General features: G+C 33.2%; 1 protein-coding gene across 3 annotated transcripts; it reads right to left on the bottom strand.

Moving 5' to 3' along the window:
- Positions 1-644: 644 nt before the first annotated feature.
- Positions 645-13,400, bottom strand: LOC125677150 (28S ribosomal protein S9, mitochondrial-like). Of its 3 annotated transcripts, none has more exons than XM_048915118.2 (14): positions 13,267-13,400; positions 12,810-12,951; positions 10,654-10,757; positions 9,818-9,880; positions 9,560-9,590; positions 9,323-9,402; positions 8,879-8,970; positions 7,928-8,009; positions 6,621-6,752; positions 5,946-5,991; positions 4,809-4,914; positions 3,932-4,101; positions 1,921-1,999; positions 645-725 (listed from the first exon to the last, which is right to left on the bottom strand). In XM_048915118.2, exons 1-14 carry the CDS (start codon positions 13,354-13,356, stop codon positions 713-715), a joined length of 1,230 nt encoding a protein of 409 aa, XP_048771075.2. In that variant the 5' UTR covers positions 13,357-13,400; the 3' UTR covers positions 645-712. The 3 variants fall into 3 exon arrangements, with proteins under 3 accessions (XP_048771075.2, XP_056016490.1, XP_048771076.2); XM_056160515.1 differs by having other exon boundaries at positions 12,810-12,939; positions 13,267-13,383; XM_048915119.2 differs by lacking the exon at positions 645-725 and having other exon boundaries at positions 1,917-1,999.
- Positions 13,401-15,738: the final 2,338 nt, after the last annotated feature.

Raw genomic sequence — 15,738 nt, 5'->3', positions numbered from 1 at the left:
TAAATATAATTAGTGATTGGTATTCATGACAATCTTTCTTTACAAGTATACAAAAAAATAAAATAATGCCATTTTCCCCCCCTTTTCATTGTGATGTTTTAAAACATGTTGGATAAGACAAGGGTCTTTTTTCGTTAGGAACAGCTCATTTGGTGGAATAATCTGTTACAGAGTTGTGCCCCTTCAACTTAATTCATACAATGTGTAGTTTCTGCTCATTGTTTCAGTCATACATAGATATTTTGAATTCAAATTTAAGATATAGATATATCGTGAAAATATTTAGTTCAAATTACTGTTACATTACCGTCAGATGATTTTTGGCAGAGTTATGTCCCTTGGAGGTAGAAGTTTCTACTCATTATCGGAGTCATGCATTTGTACATGTATATGAACATTATGAATTTAAAATTTGGGATAAAGATAAATCATGAAAATATAAGTACTTCTATGGGTCCGGTCAGATAAATTTTCACATAGTTATAGCCCTTGAGCAGGGGCATTTCAATGCATCTACATGTAGTTCCTCAATACTTCACTACTGGATCACATTGATATACACTTATATAGAGGTAAGGTTAATTTTAAGAAATAATGAAATCATGCTACACTTTTTTCAACAATAACAAATAAAAAAGAATTGATAAAATGTGCTAATATTTAATTTATGATGGGGAAAAAAAGTAACATCTTCCTCTTCGATCCTTGACCATTATCGAGCATTCCTGTAAATAAATGAGAAAGATTAGTCAAACTTTAAATAGTTTCAGAACTTACTGTGTAAAATAAATCCTATCTGTAGTGTAACCATAATCATTAAGTCTAGAATTGATATGAAATGGAAATATATTTTCATTCTACATACTACAATAGATTTCCTGCAAAGATATGCATACACTGTACTTTGCATATTTTACAGTAAATACAGAACATAATAAAAATTATAAACCAGATTTTCATTAACATCAAAATCATAATTTCATATTGAAAAATTAATAAAGCTGCATGTTCTCCAACTACCATTGGAATTGTTTCCTAGCCTTGCCATGCATCAAAGAATTAATAGAGTATATTCTCCTTACAACTAGAATATTGTTTCCTCATCTTATTGACATCAATAACAGATTTAACAGTCTATGAGCAGATTCTCCCTACAACTAGAATATTGTCTCCTCATCTTATTGACATTAATAACAGATTTAACAGTCTATGAGCAGATTCTCCCTACAACTAGAATATAGTTTCCTAATCTTATTGACATTAATAACAGATTTAAAGTAATTCCACCCTCCTGTGATGTCATCAGATTTTGCGAAATCAATGACTTATTTAGATTTATGCATGATAGGAACATGAATTTTGTTAGAGTCTTTTCCAATAGGTATTGTAAAAAATCTTGTTAATAATAAACTATTTCAAAAGTCTAAGTTATAGATGAATAATCAATGATACGTTTTAAAATATTGAATTCAAGGGCAATAACTCTGTTATTATTGATTTCTTTGAGTCTATTATGCAATACATTTGCTTTATTTTCTACAGACATTTTGTATATTTTTGTGAAGATACATGTCATGAAATTGTTATGAATGCTATTATATCGTCATAACCAGTTTGTATGAAATTTTAAAACGCTGTTTAAGGAAAATTGCAATTTTCTGACTGTGATATAAGATTCTGTTTATGTGTGTCTCGCATCTTAAAAAGTGTGATGACCTATGTATTTTATTTGATAATTTGTTAGTTTTAACTCTAATGAATGGAAATAAACAAACTTTTTAAACTTCTATCAGATAAAACTGCGAGTATGGAGTTACCTTAACAGTCTATGAGCAGATTCTCCCTACAACTAGAATATTGTTTCCTAATCTTATTGACATTAATAACAGATTTAACAGTCTATGAGCAGATTCTCCCTACCATTGGAATTGTTTCCTAGCCTTCTTCTGGCCTGGTTTCTTCCTCTCCTTAATACGACTGTCTCTATCCAGGAGACCAGCTAAAAACATAACCTTCAATTACTGACCAAAGCATTCAATAGAAACTACATGTAAATACTAAACATGGGGAAATTTACTCGTGAATTCACTGGATCCCTTATGCTTGGGTAATACAGTTTGTAATTCTTTGATGTCGGTGTATTTTCTTTACAAATACAATACCATGCACCTGCTGTGAGACAGTATGATATGGTTTCTCTCTCATTTTTAGGTAAATAAATGGTGTACAATGTACACTGCACTTCTGCATGGACTGGACAGCTACTATTCATCTCACATTCACAACTCAAACACTGCAGCAGCAGCAGTATGCTGAGAGTTTACAATATCATTAATTCCATGCACTGGTACCCCCCCCCCCCCCTTTCTATGGGAAGGGGAAGATATGTGTCATTAATACCTGTTCAATGTAATCATTATTAAATTACAAATCAAAATTCTAGACTTTTTAAATATAGGTATCAATACAGGATTTATGTAAATGAAATTTGTAGCATCTTCATCAATCCATGAAAACTCTGACAAAACTGTAATATGCAGCACCTTCAAGTTTGTTTTAACTTTTAATAGTCATCAGACATACGAATTATTTCAGTGTATGTTACTGAGTGTATTTCTGTTTTAAATACATTTACATACCTAATGAGAGTTTGTACATTTACATACCTAATGAGAGTTTGTACATTTACATACCAAATGAAAGTTTGTACATTTACATACCTAATGAGAGTTTGTACATTTACATACATAATGAGAGTTTGTACATTTACATACCAAATGAGAGTTTGTACATTTACATACCTAATGAGAGTTTGTACATTTACATACCTAATGAGAGTTTGTACATTTACATATTTAATGAGAGTTTGTATATTTACATACCTAATGAGAGTTTGTACATTTACATACCTAATGAGAGTTTGTACATTTACATACCTAATGAGATTTTGTACATTTACATACTTAATGAGAGTTTGTACATTTACATACTTAATGAGAGTTTGTACATTTACATACCTAATGAGAGTTTGTACATTTACATACCTAATGAGAGTTTGTACATTTACATACCTAATGAGAGTTAGTACATTTACATACCTAATGAGAGTTTGTACATTTACACACCTAATGAGAGTTTGTACATTTACATACCTAATGAGAGTTTGTACATTTACATACCTAATGAGAGTTTGTACATTTACATACCTAATGAGAGTTTGTACATTTACATACTTAATGAGAGTTTGTACATTTACATACCTAATGAGAGTTTGTACATTTACATACCTAATGAGAGTTAGTACATTTACATACCTAATGAGAGTTTGTACATTTACACACCTAATGAGAGTTTGTACATTTACATACTTAATGAGAGTTTGTACATTTACATACATAATGAGAGTTTGTACATTTACATACCTAATGAGAGTTTGTACATTTACATACTTAATGAGAGTTTGTACATTTACATACCTAATGAGAGTTTGTATATTTACATACCAAATGAGAGTTTGTACATTTACATACCTAATGAGAGTTAGTACATTTACATACCTAATGAGAGTTTGTACATTTACACACCTAATGAGAGTTTGTACATTTACATACTTAATGAGAGTTTGTACATTTACATACATAATGAAAGTTTGTACATTTACATACCTAATGAGAGTTTGTACATTTACATACCTAATGAGAGTTTGTACATTTACATACTTAATGAGAGTTTGTACATTTACATACCTAATGAGAGTTTGTACATTTAGATACCAAATGAGAGTTTGTACATTTACATACCTAATGAGAGTTTGTACATTTACATACCTAATGAGAGTTTGTATATTTATATACCTAGTGAGAGTACATTTACATACCTAATGAGAGTTTGTATATTTACATACCTAATGAGAGTTTATACATTTACATACCTAATGAGAGTTTGTTGCACATTTGTTGTGAGACGAAGGGGAGCAGAGCTTTTGAAAGACCGTGTCTGATGGCTCCTGACTGTCCCATCTCTCCACCCCCCTCCACTGTCACACGGACATCCACTCCATCTAACGTCTCAGTCAGCAAAAGGGGAAATAAAATCTGCTCCCTAAAAATAAAGTGAAATACTACTTTCATAGAAAATAACATTGTAATAATCATGAATGTGATTATTCGACTGTGGGCCAATTCACGACACATTGAAACTGAACTAATTTTCCCCACTTCCATAGTGGTTAGGTTTAATTAACCCACTTCGGACATGAAATGAGTTAACTTAACCTGGAACAAGTACAGTGTGAACACATTAACCTGGAACAAGTACAGTGTGAACACATTAACCTGAAACAAGTACAGTGTGAACACATTAACCTGAAACAAGTACAGTGTGAACACATTAACCTAGAACAATATACAGTGTGAACACATTAACCTGGAACAATATACAGTGTGAACACATTAACCTAGATCAAATATAGTGTGAACACATTAACCTAAAACAATATACAATGTGAACACATTAACCTAGAACAAGTATATGTGAATGAGACAGAGGTAGATATTGCGGGTTAACCAATATCAATTTAATCCAGGTTAACTTAAACCAGAGTGAACTGGCCCTAACTATGCATACATCCAACTAGATTGTTCCAACATTCCAATAATTACGTCTCATCTACAAGGACATCTGCAATCAAGCAAATTATTCAAAACCTATACATACTTGAACCAGTACATTAACTACATGTCAATTTTCTATGTTACTCAAACTTTCAAACCACTTCATTCATGCACCATGACAAAATACATTTTTACCTTGCATATTCATTGTTGAAATAATCCAAGCCCCTCCCATTAATCTCTATGGAACCCTTCCCTTCTCCATAAACGGTTACTCGGGCCTTCGCAGTTTTTCTGAACCCTGAAGAAAAAAGATGTGCCATTATGTGTGAATCACAAGACTCCCCTCATGAAAACACAAAAAAATAATGCAGGGTAAAAGACAGATACTTTTTAAAAATTGATCGATCACCAAAAATTATGACACTTCTACCTCTCTCTTTCCAGAAATAAATGAATTGGTATCTGGTGCATAATAGTTCAGTTTTATACATTTTGATGTTAGAATGACAGTGGTAAATTGATTGTAAAATTATAGTTTTTTTCACTTATAATGGCCGACTTCCTTTTGAAACTTGATTGAAAATGTAAATATCAGCAACACTTGTATATTCTTTTTAAATCTGATCACCTAGTTGGGTAGGTCAGTAGGTTAACAACTGTTGATCTGTAGTGAGTGTGTTCGAGTCTAGCAGGGGTTTTAATTTTTTTTCCAGATCACTTTCTACGAAAACTGCATTCTTAAAAAACTAAAAAAAAAAAAAAAAAGGAAAATTTGATACTTTACAATTTCAAAATATCATTGTACATATCTTCCACTTTCCATCCATATCAAATTTCTGTGGGGTGTCAATCATCCTTAACCAAGGCTCTCACTTGTAGGAGTACTATATTTCAATGTGTCATTCCTCCTTAACCAAGGCTCTCACTTGTAGGAATACTATATTTCAATATATGTAATTCAACTTTTCTGGTGTAACTACATTGGATACTGTAAAAGTCGTTATTTACGCTGGGGGTTAAGTACATGTTTTTCCACGTCCAACATTACGCGAGGGGGAAAATATGCGGTAACTGAATATAATATATCAAATATTTATAACTATACGTGCAGATGAATTTACGCGCATATTTTGTGACCCCATGATTAGTGTAAATTTCCCCTCACAAGTAAATAACCACTTTTACAGTACTCAAAGGGATAATTCTGTGGGTACATATACTTCAACAGTTTTCAACAGGAATCAAGGACTTCTATTTCTTAAATTCATAAAGTTTTGATTCGAATAAAAGCAAAGTTATTTATCATCAATGAACTACACTGAACTTTACCATTCACAGTTTTGTAATTCCGTCCAGTTTCATCAGTTAGGAACTTCTGAAATACATAAGAGCAAATCAAAAAACACTTCAGAAAAAGTGAAATGCTATTAAAGAATTTAATCTGCCCCTGCAAATTCTGTATTGTCAAGAGCAAATTACAAAAACAACCATAAAGCGATACATAATCAATGAATATGAAATTGGCCTAATCAAAGTAAACACATCAATATTTCAAATCTACGTTTTTCAAAGTTCATTTTTTTTTTTATGATGAAACCATGATAAAATTTTATTGTTTGCCACCATCTAGTAATTTAGTGTCGGAAATGACACACTTAATCATTCCCGCTAACAACCAAATACACAGCCACCTAAACAAATAAAAAATACCTTATGTTTTTAAACCATAATTAACTTAATCTCTTCTAATGTGTGACAGGCAGACAGATGGAAGGACAGTCATATCTAACTGTTACAATTCTTTTAATATGTTTTTTGCAATCAGCACAGCAGTACTCAGTATACATGTGTACTACAGATCTTCGGGTACATAGTACATTACTCTAGATACATTTGTAACAACATTACCATACATATGCAACATCTTTTTTTATTATTATGATTAACTTGCTTTCTGTTTTAAATATCTCAACTCTAAATACTTCAGTTATAAATTATTCTTACCCTGTCATCTCCAGAGTCTGCTGATTTAGTTTCTAATGACTTTTGAGAACCATACTGCCTCAAGAATTCAACATCCTGCTCTCTCAGCCTCATTTTGGATAGTTTTGTCATCACTTCAACAAATCTTTTGTGCTACACCCAATCAGAATGATTAAAATAAAAATTTCATGTGAAATATTTGAAATTTCTTTTTCATTTTACTTATTTCTGAAATTCACTTTAACATTTCAATATAATTATATAAAACTTTAACACACTGTATTCATTCATTTAGGCACTAAAGCAATAGTTAATAGAGAAATTATACATGTAACAGGAAGGGAGAAAATGCAACGGACCAGACCGGGATTTGAACCCGGGCCCCCTGAATTCTCTAGTCAGGTGTTCTACCATCTGAGCTATCTGGCCACCGCTGATCGAACCCGGCTGAACGCTACATTCCTCCCTCCTTAAATATCTTCACACCCTGAAGACATCAACCCAGGATCTTTATCCCCTGGCAGGCATTTTCACCTGTCAGTTCAAGGGGCTGGTCTACGGCACCAAATGTAACAGGAAGGGAGAAAATGCAACGGACCAGACCAGGATTCGAACCCGGGCCCCTTGAATTCTCTAGTCAGGTGCTCTACCAACTGAGCTATCTGGCCACAGGCGATCGAACCTGGCTGACCGCTACATACATATCAACTAAAACATTGACAGGGCTAGTTTCAGTGAATTAAATCATGTCTACCCTTCATCATGAAAGATGAAGAGAATCAAGAAGTACACAACATGTGTTTGTGAATCACTACAATCCTCTGGATCCGAAAGTGACCTTGTCAATCATATTGTGATAAATCTTGCCTTTGAATGACATGAGGATCTCAGATAGTTTATATTGTAAACAAAGCTGCATTCATGAATCGATGATGGAAATGTGTGGGAGTGTCTATGAATGCAGCTTTATGTATAAGTGCCTCATGTGTATCAGCTGGATGATTGCAGTGCTTTGTGATGTCATACACAAGTCATGTATTTGATAAAAAGAAACCCTAAATTGTAAATTTGGTACACATTTCTGACAGTAATTCAAAACTTACGGCCATTACACTTCTTGCTGATAGGATGCGATAGCCATCATATATCATAAGCTACTACTGTCAGAATGTGAACCATTTTCAAAGCAACATGTTTCCAATCTGCAAAATGGCAAGATGCTGATGGACTTTGTAGCTTAAACTGTTTAAGGTCATGGAATCATTACCTGTGTCTGGAGAGACTTGCAGTAGGTCATGAAATCATTACCTGTGTCTGGCAATACTTACATCTTTCTCTGTGACAGTTTCTGAGTACGTTGATTTGAATGTATGAATCAAGGTCTTTGTATCCATCCAATCGAATTCTTCACTACAACAAATATTGAATCTCCTTATTTCAAATACATGTAGTCCTAGTGAACATATGCAGGTACATGGATATACATGTACCATATATACAATGTATCACTGCTGAATATTCTTATTTCCTATGTAGCTTGTAAGACAAGTTCTGATTGGTTAACAAGTTGGTGTAAATGTCCATACACTCTGCTGAAGCCGGGGGTAGATAAGGTGGTGTCACAATGCAATGTGTATTTACATGCAAAGAAGCAAAATATAATGTTTCTTCCTGTATTTGTCAAAATTCAATGTATTGTGACATCATGTTATTCATCAATTTAAAGTCATCAACTATCACAAGCAATATATACACTATATATGCAAATCATGAACCTAAACTAATACAAGGCATTGCAAAGAAATGAGCTAGGTTAAAGATTTAATGACAGACTGGCAGACGGACGAAATCAAACATGGAAGAGAAAACACTGGGGTTTACAGTCAAGTTTTTTAAAAACAATTAATAAAGAATTTCTAATTCCTGACAATTGTTTATCAATGTTACAGTTTGTGTTGGGACTGCCTCTGTGTCAAGTCTTGATAATTTGACATCGTCGTTCTCTTCCAGTGACAAAATTATGGAAAGTAAATGTAACTTGAGCTGCCCCCATTTGACAGATTTGAACTTAGTCTTCCAGTGAACAGTGATAAGACTTGTTCAAGGTCATTGAACACCATCTGGTCCAAAGCAATCGCTGTGGAAGGACAGACAGATTAATGATGATTTCTATATACTCCAAAACTTTGTTTGTTAGGGCAAAGAGTGAGAGAGGGATAAAGCTTTCAGGATTTTGTCTCAATCTATTTACTGAAAATTCCTGAAAATCTGTCACTTACGTCAAATGAGTCATGGATTCCTTTGGTGCTTGGCCTGTGAGTCCAATTCTTATTTCTTCCTCTTTCAAAGACTCTGTTCTCCAGGCTGCTTCCTGATTTTGAGATGAAAAAAAAGCATCATTCTTTGAACAGAAAAAAATCCCATATAATTTACTTCACTTTAAAAGTTCAAGATACCATAATATACTTTTAAGTACATATTTCCACAGAACTTTATATTCTTACATGTTAATCTCGTTTAATGCATAAAACTTTTTATGCAAAGAATTCCATCTGTCACAGTTTGCATAGAATTAAGAATTGTACATACAATGCATTCCTCTGGTATACTGTACAGATTTCTTTCTTCAAAAAATTGAATCCACAAAACTGTGGTTTAATGCAATTCTTTAAAATTGAAATTCGATTGCAACTTTTACTTCGTCGCTCTATACTTTCACTCACAGACATCATTTGATAGTAATATGGCTTCATTGTGTAGTACTGGTAATGGTGTGGGCGCCCTGATACATCAAACGGAAATTCTGAAAGCAAGAAAATTTTCTTGAATGTGACATATGGTTCTAAGGGATATGTCAATAATTAATCTGACCTGGAACTTAAAATTAACCAAGGTCCTGTCATATACAGTGTAATTACTAATACAATCATTTTAAGAACTCTTCCCAGGCTTACACTCACCTAAATTCACTGGAAGGAAATCTTTTGGATGCTGTTTTAAAAGTAAATGTTTATAAGTATAGCTTTACAAATATAACAGTTCCAGTTTATAAAGTTTGTAAAATAACAAGTTCTGTATATCATCTATTTTTATAATCAATACATAAATTAATTACATTTTATTGGCTCTTCTATCTAAAAGAAAATTAAAAGACAATTACAGTATGCAATTCAAGTACATAGTCTGGTCTTTAAATAACCTTGAACTCTTAGACTGACCTTGAACTGTGGCCTGGATCCTTTATCAAACAATCCTGATGGAAGTAAATACTGAATGGCCTCCTGTTGAAAAATAAAAAAGTAATTCCATATTCACCATTTTTTATCACAAAATGATTTCATAAAATTCAGAAAGCATGATTCATAACAAGAGATTCTAAATGCTAATCAAATATCATTCAATGGTTTAATCTCATCACATGTATGTATGTTTTGTAACAGTCTGTGCTACAATATAAAACCTTGTCTTTGCTGTGTTTTGTTTTTGCAAATTTTAAGGTCAAAACTGTGTACAGTAAAACACAGTTTCAGCAAACCCGCTTATAATGAATTCATGCTTATAGTGACCTTATTTAAATTCCCCATAGTTTTAACACATATCATGAACTTATTGGATAAAATGAATTATGTTTACAATTGAATCAAAATTGTCTATCCCCAGCACTTCATTAAAAGTGTATTTTACTGTACATGTATACATATATACATTACATGTATAACCTTACACTAACACTGAATACCAGAATATACTGTACCATCTGCTACACAAAGAAATCATAACAATTTGTATTCTATATTTTGTTTTCCAAACCCTTAAAAAATATCGAAGTACAGAGTGTAGTGCACTGCTAAATACCCAATTTATAGTTTATAAAGATGGGTATTTCATTATCAGTAAGACTATTTTTCCAAATATATTAATCTTGTATTCTGTTTATTTCAAATTTTTTAAATACAAAATTGAATACATGTGAAATTTAAAAAGAAGACTCATCATTTTGAGAATGGTAAGATTTCCACTTCAAATATGTCAAACAAACAAACACGACACTTACATTTATGTGATCTTTTGTCATTTCATCGGGATGAATTCCCATCATATTGGCCAAGTGTTTACGTCCAAGTTCATATTCCTCTGTGTGTATGTTAACCTTGATCTCTATGAAAATAAATGAAAGCTACATGCACACACAAGTATCTTAGTCCATGTAACACAGATTTTTAGAATTCCTAGTGCATACAGATACACAATGTATACCTGATTATCATGGATTCAACTTCATGCAAAACAATGTCCATCAATGATTCTAAGCATTTTACAATGCAGTCGAACAAGATATGCAATAAAAATATTTCATCATGAAAAGCTTTTTAATTTCATCTGCAGTATGCCTATTGTACCTTAAATCATTCTTACTAAAACTTTCTTTCCATACATGTATATTGCCCTTTCAGATTATTTCTCAGTGAGACATATTTTTACAAGCAGTTAAAATTTGCTCACCACTCCATCAATACACATAATTATCCACAAGAACCTTATATTTCCACATAAAGATATTCCTGCTAGTTAGTTCCAAAATAGAAAATATTACCTACCCATTACTATCTTGTATTTTATCATAATTGATATTAATATAACATAAAGTCTATAAGGATATGTACATGCGTGCTTTTCAGTCATCTCAGTGAGATTTAGCTTGGCTGTGATATTTTAACAGATTTCTACATTCATTTGATATTTGTAAATATACTAATTACGTTGTCATGTAATAAGCACATAAATTTCCCCCACGCATATAATTATAAATTTTAGATCATATTCAGTTACAGTGTATTTTCCCCCCAAGCGTGACGTTGGACATGGAAAATGCTTACTTAATCCCCAGCGTAAATAACCACTTTTACAGTAGTCAAAATATCACAACCAAGCTGAACCTCGCCCAGATTAACTTACAAGACTTGAAATCTCTTGCATGAGAGTCTAGTATATGGACCCATTTCCAGTTTAAAATTGACTGGTTCTTTCCAAAAATGTGAATGAAAATTTCCCAAAATATCAAGTATACAAAGAATGGTATCTGCAGAGCTCCAGATAAGGTGCGTATCAGCGTAAATACTCATTAAATTTTACCAAATACGCATTTAAGTTGAAAATCATGCATTTAAATACTCATTAGCGAATGTAAATACGCTTTACACTCCCAAAGTAATGCTTATTAGTCTGCGTATTTGTGATACATGTAGTATGATATAAATATGAATTATCTATTCATATGAATTGAGGTTAGCCTAGGGCTTGATCATACATGATATTTAGCGCTATGAAATACATTTGGATGACAATCACAATTTTGAAAAATTGGAAGAGTTAACTCAAAACACTATTATATAGGCCTACTTGTTATACTTTCTTTCTTGAAGAGTTAGTGTGTGGTCGAAAGCACAGGGAAAAAACCCTTGTATTATCGATCGTGGACGAATGATATACAAAATTAGATCATAATCATGTGACTTGAGTGTCTGACATATTCAAATTTAATGCATCAATGATAAATATCAAATTCCAAATGACAATGAATAGTTTTAATAAAAAGAACTACAAAGGATTTTCCCTGTAAATAGCTGGAGCGGCCTTTTAGTATAAACTTTAAGTTCAAGTTTAACGGAAGAAGTATCGTTTATCTGGTTACATCTTCTGTGCAAAAGAGCAACGATAATCAGTGAATTAACAAAATACACTTTTGAATTTTTCTGAAAAGCAAAATACTCATTGATTTGAAAATCAGGGGGTAAATACTCTTTGTGATAAAAATTAACTGGAGCTCTGTATCTGTGTTGTTACTTTTAAAAATCTTAAGGACGAATTATCTAGATACTTTATATAATGGTCCCAATCACTTTGGCACTTACCTAAATGAGATATAAATACATACATGTATGCCAAGCCCCTTATTGAAGAAGAAACATTTATTAACAATATCGCACAATGGAAAATATTATGTATTGTTGATATGTAATCAAGTCAATGAATGGCTATACATGTATAAGTGCTGCTTCATTTTGTTTTGCATTTACCTATAATGCATTATTTTTGTCCAAATACTTTTCACAATTTAACAGTTATTGATATAAAATTTCCAATTGAAACGATACAGAACCATGTATCAATACTACACACAAAATACGGGTCACTTAAGCCCTGGCTTACCGTGTTCCCTTGCCTTTTTAAGAAAGGCTTTCATTGCTGCACTTATTTTCTCAGATCGCCTCTGTATCTTCTTATCTGTGTGATCGGAACTGACGAGATCTTTCGTACTTAATGTTCTTGTAAAATATCTCTGCAAGATGGGCTGGAATTAAAAAAATAACAACCAGTTAAATTATATTGTGTAACAGGGCCAGCCAGGTCTACCAGATTATCCTTGTCTATGTAATGATTATTTCGCCGACAGTCGTGAATAATCTTAGGATATTGATAAAAGTACGTCTCTACTGTATATCACATTAACAGAAAGTATCTTAGTCATAATTCTAACTGCTAATGCTAGCAAAAAATCGCAGTCTGAGAAAATTCGAAATAAGGTCATAAAGATTATCTCCTATAACGTGGGCTAACCACATCGAGTGTTCACTCGAAACAAAAAATATCCAAACCATGTACTTACAGCTGACACACCATGACCATTTAGATGTCTTAATTTTCTCCCTGCACCCCTTACAATTGTAACGGCAGCAATCGGTATGGACGCAGCCATTTTGTTCTGATTGTTGATAGCTCGTACGTAAGCACATGTACATAGAATATATTCAGTGAGTTGTTCGTATATTGATTTTTACAGCTACTTTATAACACCTAAAATAAATGTATATCTTTTAGTAAAACATCACACATAAAAAGTCCTGTAATATTTTTTTCAAAACAATTCTATTCAGAATAATTAATCAGTGTAATGATTATATACCTCCACCTAAGCAGATAATTATTATGTGTTGAATTATATTTTTGCAATAAAATCTAAGTAGCACTGACACGGAGGCTAAGTGCGTATTGTTAAACACTGGCACAACTACATGGAAACAGGTCACACATGATCATCATTAAAACAATTCAGCAAAAGTCACATCGGTATATTCTATCAGAGCTTCCTGTATTCTGTATTTACCCATACACATGATATTTTCTATTAAGCAATCTAAATGTAAACGAGCCTTGTTTAAGAATTACACGAACTCTCTATCTCTCTTGTAACTCAACAAATGGCATTTAAATTTTTGCTGATGATAAGAAATTCCTTAGTTTTAGCATTCTAAACAATGAAAAAGGAAAAATAAAATTTTGAAAAACTTCAGTTCAAATCGTCTCCATGCCCAGTACCTCCCGACAGTTCAATAATACCCGAACCAGCTAATTTACATACAGACACCTATATCCAAAATATGTGATTCCCCACTAATCACCTTCATAGGTCTCTTTTTTTTTGTTCTTTTTTTTTTGGTCGGTTTCTACTTTTTGCAAGCTTTTGAGTTGATCACTTGTTAATCCGAGATTCCTCTGACTCTTACCCCCGCTTTTATATTTGACATGTGCGGGGGAGAGTCAGAGCGGACTCCATATTGAAAAGTGGGAATTCAGCGACACTAGCTGGTGTCGCTGCTTTACCTACCTCTTACAACTTTATTTCGCGGATCTATCTTCCAAGATGCGAGGATTCAGTTATCGGAAGATTATTCTACAAATACATCATGATTAATACGATGCTATCGCCGTTTAAACGATGAAATTTTGTGTTTATGTGTGCTGACGTCATGCGCAAAGAAATCAAATGGCGAGGCGGCGACCGAATTCAAGTGATGCTCCATTTGTCGGTGTTAGGGCCGTTTAAACGGCGATAGCATCGTATTAATCATGATCTATTTACAGATTTATCTTCCGATAACTGAATTCTCGCGTCTTGGAAGATAGATCCGCGAAATAAAGTTGTAAGAGGTAGGTAAAGCAGCGACACCAGCTGGTGTCGCTGAATTCCCACTTTTCAATATGGAGTCCGCTCTGACTCTCCCCCGCACATGTCAAATATAAAAGCGGGGGTAAGAGTCAGAGGAATCTCGGATTAATCACTTGTGAGATTTTAACATATGTACACAAAGGGGTCGCCATCCCAATAATTTTACCCCCCCCCCACCTCCCAATTAAAAACAAAGTTAGAAATTAAATTTCGGCAGTCGCCAACGACTTTGTGATCAGTCCGGGATGGAAGGAGATTCATTTTGAACACTTTTAGATGTATCTGATTTTAAAAAAAACTTTGGGTTTTTAATCAGACGATGTGTTTAAGACCTTGACATAATGGGGAGAAAATACTGAGTAACTGGTGGAAATCTGAATTTAAGTCAAAACACGTTAATTAGACCCCCCCCCCCCTTTTCAAGCCAGTTGCCTCCCCGATGTCATATATACAATCAGATACCTGCCGACGCCCCTGACTCTACATGCACATACATGTATATTAGTATATCACAAGCTTACAGAAAGTAGAAACTGACTATTTAAAACGACTCAGGAAGTGGTCGGCGGGGAAATCACATACATATAATCCATTGGTTTTATATTTTAAAATCCTTTTCATTGGGCATGGAGGGGTGGGGGTTGTACAAAAAATATATACACACTATCCACACTCCAGGTGTCTGTGCACTACAATGTTTACGCTTTCTCTCGGCTAATTTTGAATTGACAGCATTTTCCTCATTTTGCGGTGACTGATCATGACTGTGTAAATCTCAGGAAAGTCCACCAAAGGTATGAATTTACATGTATCTATGTCTCTGCTCCATGCTATCACTTGACAACTGACAATGCACATTTTGAAAATAAAAATTCTGAGACAAAACCAGGTCCTAATCAGTACATGAAGATGGTGGTCAGTACATATAGATAATGGTCAGTATATATAGATAATGATCAGTACATATATATAATGGTCAGTGCATATAGACAATGGTCAGTACATATAGATAATGGTCAGTACATATAGATAATGGTCAGTAAATATAGATAATGGTCAGTATATATAGATAATGGTCAGTACATATAGATAATGGTCAGTACATATAGATAATGGTCAGTATATATAGAT

Source organism: Ostrea edulis, chromosome 3, assembly GCF_947568905.1.
Source record: "Ostrea edulis chromosome 3, xbOstEdul1.1, whole genome shotgun sequence".
Taxonomy (NCBI): domain Eukaryota; kingdom Metazoa; phylum Mollusca; class Bivalvia; order Ostreida; family Ostreidae; genus Ostrea; species Ostrea edulis.
The sequence above is the reverse complement of the archived record's forward strand: the minus strand, read 5'-3'. Positions and strand labels throughout refer to the sequence as shown.

Coding starts and splice junctions, on each gene's coding strand:
- LOC125677150 (XM_048915118.2), bottom strand. CDS start 13,356: ATGGCTGCGTCCATACCGATTGCTGCCGTTACAATTGTAAGGGGTGCA. Junction 9,591..9,817: donor GATCCAGGCCACAGTTCAAG/GTCAGTCTAAGA, acceptor CTTTTAAAACAG/CATCCAAAAGATTTCCTTCC. Junction 5,992..6,620: donor CAGACTCTGGAGATGACAGG/GTAAGAATAATT, acceptor TATGTATTTCAG/AAGTTCCTAACTGATGAAAC.